The 16,675-nt window shown below is 37.0% G+C and overlaps 1 protein-coding gene across 1 annotated transcript in view; it reads left to right on the top strand.

Annotated features, from left to right (window-relative positions):
- VWDE (von Willebrand factor D and EGF domains) overlaps positions 1-16,675 on the top strand; it is a 39,769-nt gene that overhangs the window by 20,630 nt on the left and 2,464 nt on the right. Inside the window, exons 14-30 of the mRNA XM_090142740.1 lie at positions 3,075-3,230; positions 3,802-3,906; positions 4,291-4,405; positions 5,775-6,025; positions 6,142-6,361; positions 6,718-6,855; positions 7,439-7,501; positions 9,038-9,709; positions 11,365-11,460; positions 11,541-11,636; positions 13,127-13,222; positions 13,433-13,528; positions 13,846-13,941; positions 14,402-14,497; positions 14,598-14,693; positions 15,969-16,064; positions 16,509-16,612. Coding sequence (XP_089998866.1) covers positions 3,075-3,230; positions 3,802-3,906; positions 4,291-4,405; positions 5,775-6,025; positions 6,142-6,361; positions 6,718-6,855; positions 7,439-7,501; positions 9,038-9,709; positions 11,365-11,460; positions 11,541-11,636; positions 13,127-13,222; positions 13,433-13,528; positions 13,846-13,941; positions 14,402-14,497; positions 14,598-14,693; positions 15,969-16,064; positions 16,509-16,612 — 2,592 coding nt within the window. The remainder of the gene's footprint in view (positions 1-3,074; positions 3,231-3,801; positions 3,907-4,290; positions 4,406-5,774; positions 6,026-6,141; positions 6,362-6,717; positions 6,856-7,438; positions 7,502-9,037; positions 9,710-11,364; positions 11,461-11,540; positions 11,637-13,126; positions 13,223-13,432; positions 13,529-13,845; positions 13,942-14,401; positions 14,498-14,597; positions 14,694-15,968; positions 16,065-16,508; positions 16,613-16,675) is intronic.

Genomic DNA, 16,675 nt, shown 5'->3' on the forward strand with positions numbered 1-16,675 from the left:
TCAGTGCTAAAAGTACAAAACATAATGGGAATGTTCAACGGCTAAAAGGGAGATAACAGCAAACAGCAGCTATCCATCTGGAAAGGGCAAAGGTAGTCCTATTGGTAGCAACCAGTACGTTGCTTGTTCTTTCCATTCTTTTTCTTTTTTTCTAAGTGCTTATGGAGAGGAAGTGAAGTACCAGTTCTTTGAAAAAGGACCGCAAGGTTAAAGACACCGCTAGATTACTGTTTCAAACTCAATACTCAAAATAGCCTTTTTATAAACATAATAAATCTGTTACAAAAAAAGAAAAAGGCATTTTTGAGATGTCCATTTCCCAGGAGCAGAATACTGTGACTATTTAATAATATGTCAGCTCTGTAGCCTAGGTTTGAACAGAAGACTAAAAGAACTGCACTGTAATGGCAGAGTAGTCTGTACAGACAGAATGTTGGTAATCAGACCTAGAATTTGCCCAAGGCAAAATTAAAAGCAAAATTAAAATAAAAATTTACAAGTGTTAGCCTGAAATGAACAATCTGTGATTAGAAGTTTTTGCATTGTATTATACATGAGAATAAAAAAACCCTGCCAAATGAAACTGGTTTTCACTCATGATGAGTGGGGGGAGAGAATGACAAAAGGGAAAACATTCAGTGGGAAACTTCTGCTCCTGAGACAACCAAAAAATGCTTTCCTTAGTTCTAGTAGATGCTACAATTAAGCAGTGTGGGTTATAGATTTTTTTTTTTCTTGTGCACATTTATCCAGTCATTGCTGGATTGCTTGTTGGCTTGAAATGAGAAAGTTAAGAGTATAAGTTAAAAGAATTTTAGAGCATCTCACAGACAATTATTGGGAGTTTGATTGCAATAATCTGAACTGCCTCTGTCTTAACTCATGACAAGATTCTCTGATACAACACTTTGTTGTAGTATATGTGGCTCTGAACTATACAAACGTTCTAGATAATCTCTTTTATTGTGATCTCCTTTGTTGTTATCGCTTTTCTTTTTTTTAATTTTATTTTGATTTTCTTCCTGAAATTACCAAGGAAAGTAAGTTTATTTCCTTTTAATTTTCTGACTAGAATAATGGTGGCTTTGTGCAAATGCCAGTGGAGTTACAACATATAGCACTTCTTGTGGGTATTTTGAGATGAATTTAATTGATCAAAATTTCCTAGAAGCATTTTTGCTGAATTTAGAGCTAATACACTCACATTTCTCATTTCTAATGCCTGCACTTCTGAAAGATTAAATCACATTGGTTGTCTACAGACTGTCCTACCATGCACAGTGCTATAAGAGATGATGAAGTACTGGAATACTTCACAGATACATAACTAGTGCGCATCTCTTGGTAGAGTTTTGGGCAGGACATGACCAAGGAGTTAATGATTACAGACTGCCAGAATTTATTTAGATTTTGCAAAAGATAGGAATGTTTATGAACCCCCTTACTTTGTTCTAGTAGATTTGGAGATTTTTAGTTGATTTTTCAGCAATAATATTCCTGAAAAAAATATCTGAATGTGTCTCCAGCTGATAACAAAAGGCTTTTGGAAAAATAGACTGCATCACATTTCAAAGAGACAAAGATCTCAAAATTGCGTATTCATGAATGCTTAGTTTTTACATTTTTACTCACCTTTGCCATTAATTAATTAGCACAGGGTGAAAGAACATTGAAAAAAGTTTGGTTTGAACAAAAATAGTTAATTTGTCTTTTGAGCATTTTTTGAAGTGTTTTTTTTTTTTTTTTTTTTTTATTTGAAAAAATTCAGAACTGTGGTCCCTACATCAGGGTTGGAATTAAATAAATGTTTCACTTTGTTCCAGTAACTGAAAAAATAGCCAACTCAGTAAAACTTAGCTAAACTCAACATGATTTTGATCTTGTTGTTCTCTCAATTCTTAATCTACCTATTCTACAGAATCACAAAATCACAGAATGGCCAGGGTTGGAAGGGACCTCAAGGATCATGAATCTCCAACCCCCCTGCCACATGCAGGGCCACCAACCATCCCACCTAATGCTAGACCAAACTGCCCAGGGCCCCATCCAATCTGGCCTTGAACACCTCCAGGGATGGGGCATCCACAACCTCTCTGGGCAGCCTGTTTCAGTACCTCACCACTCTCTCTGTAAAGAACTTCCCCCTGACGTCCAACCTAAATCTCCCTTCCCTCAGCTTAAAACCATTTCCCCTTGTCCTGCTGTCACTCACCCTTTCAAAGAGTTGATTCCCCTCCTGCTTGTAGGCTCCCTTTAAGTACTGAAAGGCTGCAATGAGGTCACCCCGCAGCCTTCTTTTCTCCAGGCTGAACAAGCCCAGCTCCTTCAGCCTGTCCTAATAGGGGAGGTGCTCCAGTCCCCTGATCATCTTTGTGACTCTCCTCTGGACTCTCTCCAACAGCTCCCTGTCTTTTCTTATATTGGGGGCTCCAGACTTGGACGCAATCTATTTTCTATATGCTTAACCCTGCTTCCTATTGCAATCCATACTTCTATCACATAGTACTACCATCCCTATTCAGTTATCTTGAATTCTCACGACAGATCCTTGGGTAATTTGCCCTTCCTGGAGTATAGAAAAGAATTCTACAGGGTTAATGTTGTAATCTGTTCATTTGTGCAGGGGTTTAGTGGCTAACTGCCAGTATTTGCTGGCACCCAAAATCATAGCTGAGCATTGCCAGAACCTCATCTGTTCATCTGACTAAAGCTTGTCCACTTCTGTGAGCAGAGATAGAGAGGCATAAAGTAATTGCGACATCAGATCAGTGCTACTTAAAGGATCACCCACTACTTAACTCTTCCATCACTCTCCAGATAGAAGAATTTTTCTTGGTAATGCCATGCCAAATTGCCATGCACCAGGAAAGATTTCTCATCTTTCATATTAACAGGCTGTGGTAGAAATCTATTTGTGGGGGAAAAAAATGACATATAATATTTCCCACATCATTCTAATCCAGAGACAGTAGACACATTGAAACACTAAGCAATACATGTTTTTTTTTTTCTCTGATAAAAATATTTTCATATTCCATTTCACTGAAAAACAAATTATTTGTCCTAAAATTTAGTATACTGATAGCCAGTGGATTCCTGGAGAACCTCTAATCATGTCAGCTGCCTTCCAAAATGTCAGAACTGTTGACTGTGAGTTACCGAATAATGGCCCACAATCTGATGTCGTGGATCTGGTTGATGATAAACCCATTGCCTGGTGGAAAATAAAGGTACTTGCAGAAATTTCAAATATTCACTTACAGATACTAAGATGAAAATACATTGTGTATATAACTATTATTTGTTAATGGTACAGTGGATGGAATTCAGCTTGCTTAACATAACATCTCATTTAATCTCTTAAGATTAAATATAGAGTGCTTCCTGCAAGGGGACTGCCCCCTATAAGGGGCTATCCCTAGAACCTACAGAAGGATGCATCCTTCAAAAGTTGAAGGCAAAGGCCAAGTAGTTACCCTAGTGTATTTCAAATGACATTCAATATGTCGACAGAAAAAATGAGTTGAGCTCAATATATGTCTACATGAATGTTTGTGTGAGGTAGACATCATGCAGTTGGAGTCAGTAAGGTCAATGGACCCCAAAAACTGTTCATTCTATCCTAGCATAGACACCTACATGTGGTCAGTCTGCCTAATCTTGTTGATTAGAGTTTTGCTGTCTATTACAAGAGTTTAAACAGCTAAATATAGTGCCTGTCATTGAATTGAATCCCATCTCAGTACTGCTGAGATGTTGATACCTATGTTGGTTAAACTATTTTTACTCTACATCTTGCAGATTTCTAATGATGGATTAACTTACAGCAATTCTAAAGCAATGATAATATACGATGGAGCTTGTCAGATATGTGAACTACAGGAATCTGGATTATGTGCACTAAAGGTATATATATCATTCTTCTGTGTATTTTACTAAAGTATGCATCTCTTCAGGTAGAAAGAATACATATCCTGTACTCATTCACAACAGGAATTTTTCATGTGTAGAAATGAAAAGCACCAGAAGAGAAATTCAGAAGAGACAAGTTTGAAGGAAAACAACAACAACAACAACAACAACAACAAAAAGCACTGTATATAATTAACAAGTAAAACAAACATACTGTCATTTGTTTACTTCTAAAAGTAGAATGTAAGGTTAGGTTTGATTAGGTTTGATTTATTAAATTTGGACACTCTACAAATACAAAATTTTACAAATACATGAGTCTGTAATTTACTGTTTGACAACTGAAATTAATGAATCACATTGTCATTTCTCTAAAAGGAGAAAACATGCAACATAGATGGACTCTGTTATGGTGAAGGTGACACAAATCCAATCAGCCCTTGCTTACTCTGCAGACCTGACACATCAAGGTTAACTTGGTCAGTTGTTGAAAGTAAGTTCTAAATAGTTCTGATTGTCATCTCTTTGATTTTTTTTTTTTTTTTTAAAGTAGCAAAAAGTTTAGGTTCTACTGAGTTTCAAGATGAATAGATATAGCGAAGTTTTGAGCTTAGTTAAATGTTTCAGCTAAAGCTTGGTGGGTACTATTTTAGTTTTGTAATTTGATCTTGTTTTTCATCTTGCGTTTCTCCTTATTTCTGAAAAGGATGTTTTCCAGACTAGACGTGTGAAAGACAGGCTTGGTTGTTTTTTTTTTTTTCCCCTGTTTACAGTAACTAACAAGAAACTACTGAAATTAACAACTCTTTGAGCCTTATTAGCAGTTAACAGTATTTTGATTTTTGGTACAGCCATGTCCACAAGTGTTTGTCTTCAACATTTAGGAATAAAAGGTATTTCCCAAAAATCAGGTGCATGTTCTGAGGCATGTTCTAACTTATAATATGAGCAACGTAGCTCTGCATAAGCTAGGCAACAAGCAGCTTTTCTGTATACATGTATCTATGAAAATGCTCTATAAAGAGCTTTGCATAAATGTTGGTAACACCTCAGGCCTAGTAATGATGTTTAAAACAAGATTTTGTTCCATAGTCTTTGACTTATAGCAAACAAGAGGTGAACACAAGAAACTGGATTAAAAGGCAGGTCATGTTAATTAACCACTTAATATTTGGACATAACTCACACTGATTGCATAGGTGCACGGCCTAAGCAAATATACTTATGAATCTCATACTTCAGTCCAATTAGAAACCATACCATGAAAAGACGACTGTCATCTAGTTTCTATTTTCTGTCTCTCCATAGTACAAAGTTCTAGCCTAGAAGATATAGCTCTTTTGGTTCAGCTTTCCCATCAACCAGCTTTCCCCATCAACCCAGATCCATCATATCTCACATACAAGAATTCCATCAGTGTTTCATGGGGGAAGTGCTAACATGACTCGCCTGGATTAGTATGGCTCTTGTATGAATGGGACTTTTGATAATTGTCTCACTCAATCTCTTCCTAGTTCTAACTTTTTATGACTTTCTGTACTTTCACTTTTAAACTGCAAAGGTTTATAAAAACAGTTTTTAATTTCAATAATTTTTGAGGCCTTTTTCTATTTAAATGCAATCAATCTTTACAAGCTCTTACACTCTTACATAATTTCTTGTAATGTTGTAAGTAATTTCTTGTTAATGTTACAATTATAACAAAAATATCTTTTTTTTTTTTCCTGTACTGTTCAAATGATGTTAGAATTTAAAAGAAATAGTCACATATGTTTTCCTTAACAGAAAGATATGTTCCTTTAAAATTTTTATCAGTATATTGCAACTCTTGCTAAAAAGAGAAAATATTTCCTTTGTTACAGACAACCAGCCTCCTGTGCTTGAAACTTTTCAGGGTATGCTACAGACTTTTTATGGAGAAGATTTTGTATATCAGTTTTTGGCTTCAGATCCAGAGGGCTCTGCTATTCTTTTCACATTGGAGTCTGGTCCTGAAGGTGCCAGTCTTTCCCCATCAGGTCTCCTTTTGTGGAAAGCTGTGTCAAAGAATCCCCATAAATTAACATTTTCTTTGACAGATGACTGCAATGCGGAGACTAAGGTAGAAATAGAGGTAATTAATATTACAGTAAAATGACTCATGCTAGTAAGATGTTTACAATATCTAATTACAACATTCATTGCTAGTTCATAAAAAGAGAAAACTGTCTTATTTGTCTTGTTTTGTAGATCAGGGTAAATTCATGTGATTGCCTGAATAATGGCTCATGTGTGACAAACATTAATTTCCCACCTGGAAGTGGGAGATACCTTTGTGTGTGTGTGGCTGGATTTGAAGGTGATCTCTGTCAAGTGAATACTGATGACTGCAAACTCAACCAGTGTGGTACTGGCAAATGTGTAGATGGAATAAACAGCTATTACTGTGAATGCCCACCTGAACTTCAAGGTAAACTACTACATTATATATTCACATTTAGATTGTCTGTTTTCCTCTGGTGAATATGGTAAAACAAGAATGATAAGTTTGGTCCCAGCATGGTTCCTCCAGTGCCAGCAGGTAAGTGTAGTCCACAGAGCCCATTCTCTTCGTATTCTGCAATAAGCAAGAAACTTGGCATATGATAAAAAAATGTATGTGACAAACATAGTGAGCTGCATTTATTAGATGTACTGAAATATTTTGATGTACTTCGTATATGCAGTCCTTTGTATTTTTGCATCTACATTCTACTTCTATCATTTTAAAAAATATTGTCAAAGTCTGGTGACAACAGTATTATAAAAATCTGTATTTGAATGCAGGTGAAAATTGTCAAGATGACATAGATGAATGTGCATCCAATCCTTGCTTCCCTGGAGTATTTTGCTTCAATACTTTTGGTTCTTACTATTGTGGTTCATGCCCAAACAATCTACATGGAGATGGGAAGTCATGCTATGGTAATATGATCTGCTTTTCAGAAGAATACTATTGTCTTATTATAATCAGACAAGATATCTCTGGATGTGCTACATTTCTAACAGTAAATTAGAACTGTAGTAGTCAGCAGAAAAGAACTCTGACTGTTGGCTACAGAGACAGAATCTCAGATGGTCACAATATCAGAATGTAGTGGGTCACACAGCTGTAAGCTCCTTTTTCAAATGTTTAGAAAAAAATAGCTACAAATGCCCACATTCTTTCATATAATACTAGGAATCTGTGAAGTGTATTTTTTCTGTGTTATTTTCATAATACGAGTAACTATTGACAAAATGCTTTGCTTTTAGGCTGCTCAGCATAGAACTATTTATTCAAATAAAGACACTTGAGAAATCAGGTTCCTAACATTAATTTACTGTGTCCTCTTATGCAATTTCTGAATAACTAATAATTTTAACATAATCTGTTGCAAATCTTCAAGAAACATTTTTTACTCTTCACCTACTGTCTGAATTTTGAGTTATTTTTTTCTATCGGAATTCTGTAATTTATTTGCTGTTGAAGGTAACTATTAATGTGCCCTCTCATTTTTTGTTTTAGAAACCTTTGACAACATTTACGTTGAAAGAAAAGATTTCATAGGAGAAGCTGGAGAGAATAAAGGTGATTTTATTTCATGAAGATAGTGATATTTCTGATTCACATACTGAGAAGAATATAGCTGGGAAGTTAAAGGTTTTAGTCAGCTTTATGTTATTTACTTTAATTATTCAGTTTAACTAAATGAAATTAATGACTTGGTTTGCATTCTTATTTCTGATCTTATAAATGACACTGAAATGTCAATATCAACAAATCCCTTAGGTCAGTCAAGTCATTTTATTGTCAGTGTGATGTATGACATTCTTACCTTCTGCCTTTTGTTTCTGTGCCCAACCACTGATGTACAATAGGTAACATGGGGATAGGGACATCTGTTATATGAGATAAGCAAAAGTTTATGGCATTATGTTGAATGCCATTTTCATACTTTAATTCAAAAGAAAGGTGAAGAGTATGGCAAATGAAGGTCCTTAATTCCAAAACTCCTTAAACACTATTGCTGGCATTTCCAGCTCTGTGCCTGCTGAGGTATTGTTCACAGAGAATTCTCCTTGGGTGTCTTTTTCTTCATCTCTGAATTGTTAGCAGGGGAGGAAAATGTACTCTCACTCAATTGCCAATGCTGGATAATTCTTTATCAGTTTCTTCTAATGCTTTGTTTTCCAGCAGTCGGGAGGATAACATTTTGCAATAAGATTCAGGGAAGTTTAACCTTTTGTTTACAGTTTTCTAATACTGTTCCAAAGGACAGATCTTAAGTTAAGTTCAACAATCTCCTCCAACTTCATTCCTTCTCAAACCCATAATGCTAAAAAGCCCATTGAAAGCCTTCTGCCATTCTTGTATTATAGTGCCATACTCCTTTCTACAATCCACCAGAAACTCACTTTTTTCTGGGCAGAATATGGAGCATTTCTCATTCATTCTGCATTACTATCAGAGAGAAGGCTGAGTCCATCTTTGTCACTGAAAACACATATGTAATATTCCACTAATAAAAAATATACAAAAATTATCAAAATGAAGAAAAATGTTCAGAGAATTATCAGAGAGCTCTGAGATAACTGAAGTAATTAAGTAAACTAAAACATAATTATACTTTTGCTACAAAATAGTGAATTATTCGTACAAAATTCTTCATGTGATGTAAGCAAGTGGGTAAGTATGTATTGTGACTAAATATCTGCTTCCAAACTCTAGGTTTATTACCTGCATTTAGACATACACTTGAACAGTAAGCAGTATCTTTTGTTTAAACACCATTACAGTAATCTAGTTGGTATGGCACTACTAATTCGTTCTGCCAATAAAGTTATATGTTTACCCAGTATCTGAAAATCCCTGACTGCTTGCTCCAAAAGGCCATGGTGAGAGTGGGAAAGGATATAGTATATATAGTATATAGACAGAGTACCTTTGTCTGCCAGTTGAGATTTATGTCCTACTGCAAACATTTATTCTGGTGTAGCACATGGTAGGAGAGGAATGAATGGAACATATGTTTTTCTATTCAGAAGACATTCTTCATCCTTGGAAGAAAAAAAGTCTTATAATATTTCTGTACATCTTTTCTCCTTTTTCTTTAACATTCTGTAGGTTTTGAACAGTCATCATTTGACAAGGTCTTGAACTCTGTTCCCAGTTCTACAGTTGTCCCCCAAAGATTTATTTCTATAGAAATGGACAATACTAGTATTTCATCACTCTCCAGATCAAAAACAGTCACCACTGAGAAGTCATATCATTCTCAGAGAAGTGCTTCTGTACAACCAGATGTTACTGAAAACATTGCTCAAGCTGTTGATAGCAGTAGTGGACACCTTACTGACACAGAATGGACTTCTCCAGAAAACACAGTGATTACAGCTTCTTCAAGGAGCCATGCTGTGTCAACTGAGAAGAAAATAAGGGCACAAGTTGAGGCCTACAGTCATTGGGAGACTAGCAAGAAGGCTTCTCTTAGCAGTTCAGTGAATACAAGCAAAAGCCTTTCTTTGTCACACAAAGTATTTAAAGGTGGAAATGCTCACAGAGTTCAGCACTTGTTAGCCAAGCATAGAATGAGTCCTTTACCTTTTGCTCTTGTTGAAGTGACTGTCACACCAGAAATGCTTCCTGAAGATTCAGATGAAATAGTACTTCCTAAAGTAGTAACCTGTGCTGATCTACCTTGTTTTCCTGGAGTACCTTGTGAGCCAAGTCAGGATGATAGAGTCAAGTGTGGTCGTTGTCCTTATGGTTACTACGGAGATGGCTTCAATTGTAGAGGTATTGCAAATGACTGTACTAAATGCTTCGCTGAGAATTTTTTTATATATAAGTTGCTCTGAAAGTAATGCCACCTATTTATTTCCATGGAACTTGGAAATTACAACAAACACAAAGAGCACAATAACACTATTTGACAGAGCAAATTCTCAGCTACAAAACACTATTTTTCAGGGTAGTCACCACCATTAGCTATGCATTTTTGCCCATGATGAACAAGAGCCTGCATGCCACGCTCATAAAAGTCTGCACAAGTGGAGGTGACCTACTGTTTCACAGCTGCTTTGAGGGCTTTGTTGCTAGGAAAATGTTGCCCATACAGTTGTCCTTCATTGGCCCAAACAGTTGGAAGTTAGAAGATGCCAAATCTGGTCTATACAGTGGGTATGCTAAGTCAGTCCTTTCAAGAATGACAATGTGCTCCACAGACTTCAAACTGGTATGGGGGCTACAGTTATCATATTTCAAGAGAAAGGTGGTTCTCTTCTCTCTCCTTACTCTGGAATTTTGAGCCTTCAGCTTAGTCAGTATCATGATGCAGTGGCCAGAGTTAATGATTTGTCCAGGTTCCAGAAAATCCAGAAGGATCACCTCTTTCCTATCCCAGAAAACAGTGAACATCACTTTACCTACTGAGAGCTGCATCTTGAATTTTTTCTTCGACGGAGAATTCATGTTTTGCCACTCCATGAACTGCCGGTTTGACTCTGGCTTATAGTGGTGACAACATATCTTATCATCGGTAATGATGCACTACAGGAAACTGTCATCTTCAGTCTTGTATTGGTTCAGTAGATCCTGACAAACTTGCATACAGTGGTCTTTCTGTTCTGTGTGAACATTTTTGGGACCTACCTTGCACAAACTTTGCAATACTTTAACGCTGCCACCATCATTTCCAACACATAGAAGACAATATTCAGCTTTATACACAGTTCCCTGGTTGCAGTCTGTCTTCACATGCATGAGCTGATTGAGACACTCTTCATTTTCTTGGGTGACAGCTCTGCATGGACATCCAGAAAGTGACTTGCCTCATGTCTCTGTAATACTACTGAAACTCACCACACACTGCTTCGCTGTGGTCACATGCACTGTTTGGTCTCCATATGCATTCAGCAAACAAGGAATGTCAATGGGCTCCATTTTTTTCCTCCATGGAAGAATTCAGTGACACACCTTTGCTCAATATGCACTTCCATGTCAGACACCATTTTGTAAGACTGCCACTCTGCTGCCATCTGTCACATGGCAGCAAATTTAAGGGAATATTGCTAGGAAGGTTCAGCTTTACTGCCATACCACCAAAATCTGTCTCTGACATTGTGGGCCAACATAATATAATAGGAGGCATTACTTTCAGAACAGGTCTTGTATTTTTATAACATGAGAGTTCATTGTTAATGTGTGATTGGTAAAATTCACATAGTATTGAATTTCCTTATTTCCTTATTAATATTTACCTTACAGGCTTTTAGTTATGCGGATGAACTTAAAAACATTTTTTCTCTGATGTATCTCAGGTTTCCATCTTATGATCAGGGACCTGATTGATTCCTTGTGGTATGTTCATTGTGCTAAGTAGGACATAGTTAGACTGAAATGCCATTGTTTGTTTCTTTATTCCTTTCACTGTTTTCTTAATTGCCTTTCAGCAATATGTAGACAAACATGTGGCAAAAATATGGAGTGTGTGGCACCCAATATTTGCAAATGCAAGCCTGGTTATGCTGGTTCTAAATGTCAGACAGGTGGGTATGGCATTTTGATTTACCCCATAATAGCTCATATAAATGAGTTAATGATTAAAATCGCTGTTGATTTTGCACAGCTCTATGCAGACCTGATTGTAAAAACCATGGAAAATGCATTAAGCCCAATGTCTGTGAATGTCTACCAGGTTACAACGGCTCCACTTGTGAAGAAGGTAAACAGAATATTTTGTACTTTTGAATTCATAAATATCTGAAGATTGCTGTCAGTAACTCTCATAACCATTCATTCTGACAGGAATGCAAGTTCATTTGATTTTTACTTTAACAGAGATTCCTATGTTTACTAAGTTATGACAGCAAATTATCATACTTCGATTTAACTTGTTGCATCATCAGTACATTGCATGCTGATCTAAAATTAACGAAAAATTGTTTGATTGGTTGGTTTTTATTTATTTTTTATCACTAAGATCTGAGGAAGCTGTGCTTTTTCCACTGGGCATTTGTTCAGAGTTGCCATTCTCCACTTCACCCTTTCAGAACCTTTTAAGAAAATAAAAGTCAACAAATTGCAGTTCACTTTCATGGGTGTGCATATGCCTTTCCAACAGATCCTTGGCTGGAATCAAGTCCCTCTAACCTAGGTGCCTTTGCTTAGGTATTGCCATCCCTAAATTCCTCAGTTCCTTTGAGGAGGAGGGTAAGAATACAAAAGAATGTCTCAAAAAAGCGCCTGAATTTTCTACATTCTGTTTCCGAATAATTTAATGTAAATACATTCTTTTCTCTATTGACTGTATAGAGAATACAAGCTGTCTCCAGGTGATGACCCAATTTGCTTACTCATGATTTATTTTTCTCTAAGTACAGAACAGTACAGATGTTAACTGTGTCCTCTTAGGAAGAGTTCCCAATGGCACATCATGGTGGCACCCAGCTCTCTGTCACAGTGACAGTTGGGATGTTCTCCAGTGAAGGAGAAATCTGGATTCTAGACACATCACCCCACAACAGTTTCCCAATTCTTAGTAAGAGCACTTAGCAGTTCTGCTGAAGTGAGTGATATCCCCAAAGACAGGCAGCAGGAAAGGAAGTCTGGTCTAGCCCAGTGATTAGGACTGCCAGCTGCAAAAAACCCTGCTGCCATGACCCCTTCTGTGGATAGGTTTGGACTATTTGTGTACTGACCCAAAATGACTGACTGTTTTAACTGTAATGCCAGCCACATCTAATGTGTAGGCTTCCCCAGTCTTTTCAGGTGGATTTATGGTGAGTGCTTCCTTACACCTGTATAATAACGAAGATACAGATGAGAGATAAGCACAGGTTTTCCTGCAGTATTTCTGATAATGTGAAATTATGTAAAGACAGTGACCAGTGTAACTATCACAGCAAATAGAGTTCACCTGTAACTCTATATGCCTCTAAGCTGAACACTCCTGAAAAGCTGGAAGTCTGCAGTCCTGTCTGGAAACTGTCTCACATTTCCATTCTCTGGGGGAAGCCAGCAGTGCTGGAACTCTGTGTGCTCTTTGAAATTCAGTTCTTGTTCAGTTTATTTTCTGGCATAACATGTTACTTCATTTTATTTCCAGTTCTTTCCCCGCTGTCAATTATCAACCTTGTCCTTTTGCTAAAGCGTAACCAATACACACATCTTTTTAGATGTGATTTCTTGAATAACTTAATTCTATTTTCACAGCACACTGTAAACCATCCTGTAAAAATGGAGGCACATGCTTGGCCAGAAATCTCTGTACCTGCCCCTATGGTTTTGTAGGACCAAGATGTGATACAAGTAAGTAAAAAATCATAAGCAAAAAAATACCGAAAATTCTTCCTGTTCTTTGGGAACAAAGCAAGTTGTAATTTAAATATCTGATGTACTCTTCTTCCACTAGTGAAATTGTGTGTAATTTCCAATATTAATATCTGGGAAAGAACTGAAAAATAGATGAAGGATAAACTGTAACATATTTTTTTCCCCTCTTTGATTGATGGATGGTAGTGATTTGCAACAGGCACTGTGAAAATGGTGGTGAATGTCTCACTCCAGACATCTGCCAGTGTAGATCTGGATGGTACGGACCAACGTGCAGTACAGGTAACAGGGAATAGACCCCACTGCAGACTCCTCCAAGTTCTACATTCCTGGGAGGCCTCTCATAATCTGAAATGTTAAGCATGTGACTCAGCAGCACTGGGTGGTTGCTTAATGCTGGGGTGCCCCCACACCCCTTCTTGTCTTTGCATGCTAGTTCTATAATACAGATCTCATATTTTTGGGTAGAGATTTTAAGTGAACAGTATAATCTGAACTCATGTGAGGCATTTAATCACAGTCCTTGCAACAGAAGTAGATATTTTATGGATTTTATTTTGTTGTCATTGTTCTCACTTTTCTTCACCTTGTTTGTGCAGCGATGTGTGACCCTGTATGTCTCAATGGTGGCTCCTGTACTAAGCCAGGTGTATGCCTCTGTCCACATGGATTTTATGGAATTCAGTGTCAGAATGGTAATCTTTTTTTTTTTTTTTCTTTCTCCTATTTCCTGTCATTATGAGGTAATCAGTAAGAAAGCACTGTTAAGCTTCAGAGAAGTAGTATACAACTCAAACGTATGTATGTAAGGCTTTTATGGCTGATTCAGTCAATGTTCAAGAAGAGATACTAAAAATTCACTTTCTCTGTCTTGCACTCAATTCTTGAGCGGTGTTCAGCCACTTGACCAGCTGCTTTGCACATTATATAGTCTGGTCACTTGTATACACATACACATACACTTGCCAACCTTGACACATTCTTATCTTATTCTGTATTTGCAACTGATGTAATAAATCCACTAATATGACTTTTAACAGACAGGCTTGGTAGTTTATATCGATGTTTGGTACTGTCAGGATTTTAGTGTTTCACTAATTTCCTGGAAGTATGTTGCAAAAGCAAACAACAGCCTTTCTCCTTTATATCTTTTAGCTGTTTGCAGGCCGCCTTGCAAGAATGGTGGCCACTGTATGAGAAACAACATTTGTACTTGTCCTGATGGTTACACAGGTAGAAGATGTGAAAAAAGTAAGCTAGTGTTAAAATCCTTCCAGAATATGAAAGTAACTAATAAATTGCTCTGTAAACCATTAAAAAGTATTTAACAGCAAATGTTTCTGAATTTAAGGTGTCTGTGAGCCAAGGTGCATGAATGGAGGAAGGTGTGTAGAGCCCAATGTTTGCTCTTGTCCTTCAGGGTGGAGTGGAAAAAACTGTAACACACGTAAGTATCATGCAGTTAACAGGAGAACCATGCCCTAAAACTAATGTATGGCTGAAGGACAGCTCTGTCAACAGATAATATGAAGTTATTGCCAAAGAGCTCTTAAAAATACACACATTGACAAACAGTGATCTGTAACTTGGCAGCAAAATGTAGAATGGGGAACTAATACTATGCAGCTCAGGCTAAATCATGAGACTGAAATATCCTTTTAATTCTTGAATGACATACTTCTGTTTCTTTCTCCACTTTTGTCTAAACAAGATGAATCTGTATGTTTGAATACATACAGCTGCAAATAACTGGATCAATGAACAGAAAGAATTTCAGTTTGCACTATAGGACATAAAAAAAAAGATATCAGAAAAAGATCTACAGTGAAACATTGGAAAGCTGTGGAAACAGTGGGAAATGATTGGAATAGAAAATGCAATAGGCATAAATGCTCTAGGAAAGAAAAAATAGGACTGTGATGGAAGCACAGCTGTGGATTGCGTTGTATCTTGATGGAGTTATAGATGGCATGTAAATAAAATGTGGCAGCTTGGATAAAGGCACAGTTTGTGTGAAAATCAGCATGAGCATGGATGGTAGAAATACAATAGATAAAATGTGAGTGTCTGTCATATCACCACACCTGAGGCTCAGATACTGATACAGACAATGAGATCTCTGATGGGATGGATGAAAAACAATTCTCCCTGTGTTATTTTCTGTAATTGTTGGAAAGGCATATTGAAACAAAAAAAACCCCACCCATACTGACAAGGGTTAGATATTTTTGGACTCTATGGAAAAGAGATTTCATCATCATAAAATATGTTAACCAATGAGAAATAATAGTGTTTTAGAGAATGATTTAATAAACAGAGAATGTGCAGAAAAAAATGGTTCATAGAAAATAATTTAAGATCAAATATTCACGAGTTGATTCTCTGTGAGTTAAGTTGCACGACAGACAGAAAGATCTTTCCCTGAGGTTTGGATTTTGGAAAGGTAAACTTGGAAAAAAAACAGCAAAACGGTGTAGTGGCATTGACTTAATATTTCAGGCTTTCGTAACTGACTGTGTTGTATCAGAACATCTCAATGCATACCCTGACTGCAGGCATTTTTGTTTCTGGTTCTAATATTCTGTTGATCTTAGGGTTTTAGTGAAGATGATGTGACTCTTTTGTGTAGAAAGCAGTCAACAATTACTAAGCATTCTCAAATGTAAATAAAAAATAATCACTTGAGATATAACTGAACCTTGTGATGATGTTTTTTGTGCAGCAGTCTGTCTTCAGGAATGTAAGAATGGTGGAGAGTGCATTGGACCAAGTACGTGTCATTGTCCTCCACAGTGGGAAGGAATCCAATGTCAAACACGTAAGAATGATGTGACCTACAATGTAAACTTTTTATTTCTGCACAGTTTAGAATGCTTCAGAAATGCACAATACCTGCAAGTCCTGTCCCTTGGCTTATTTTAACACAAATCTGTGTTAAAGGTAGGACAGAGTACAGATTCCTGTGCCCATTCTGAAGCTCACTAGAATAAAAAGGTAGTCTGAGACCACGCATGCAAACGGATAGATGATATGCTGCTGCAATAGCCCTGAGAGACCATTGCTATGTACTGCTTTTAAATACACCTTACTCATGTCCTTCTCTCTATCTCATTTATTCTGTCAGCACGTTCCCATATTATATCTGCACCTTTGAATATGGAAATGGGGTAGGCAAAAGTATTGTTGGTTCCACATGACTGTGAAGCTTCCTTCACTGAGTTGTTAGATAACTAAAGCCATGTATCCCTGTCTCTTGATCTAGCTGTGTGCAATCAGAAGTGCCTGTTTGGAGGCAAGTGTGTGTCACCTAATGTGTGCTCGTGCCGTCCTGGTTATATTGGAATCCTCTGTGGGAAGAAAGTTCAGGTAACTGCAGTGTCAAGATGCCACTACGGATGTGGCAATTTGGAAGCCATTATTTAGTCCACC

Source organism: Phasianus colchicus, chromosome 6 (genome assembly GCF_987193195.1).
Source record: "Phasianus colchicus chromosome 6, bPhaCol1.hap1.1, whole genome shotgun sequence".
NCBI classification, from domain to species: domain Eukaryota; kingdom Metazoa; phylum Chordata; class Aves; order Galliformes; family Phasianidae; genus Phasianus; species Phasianus colchicus.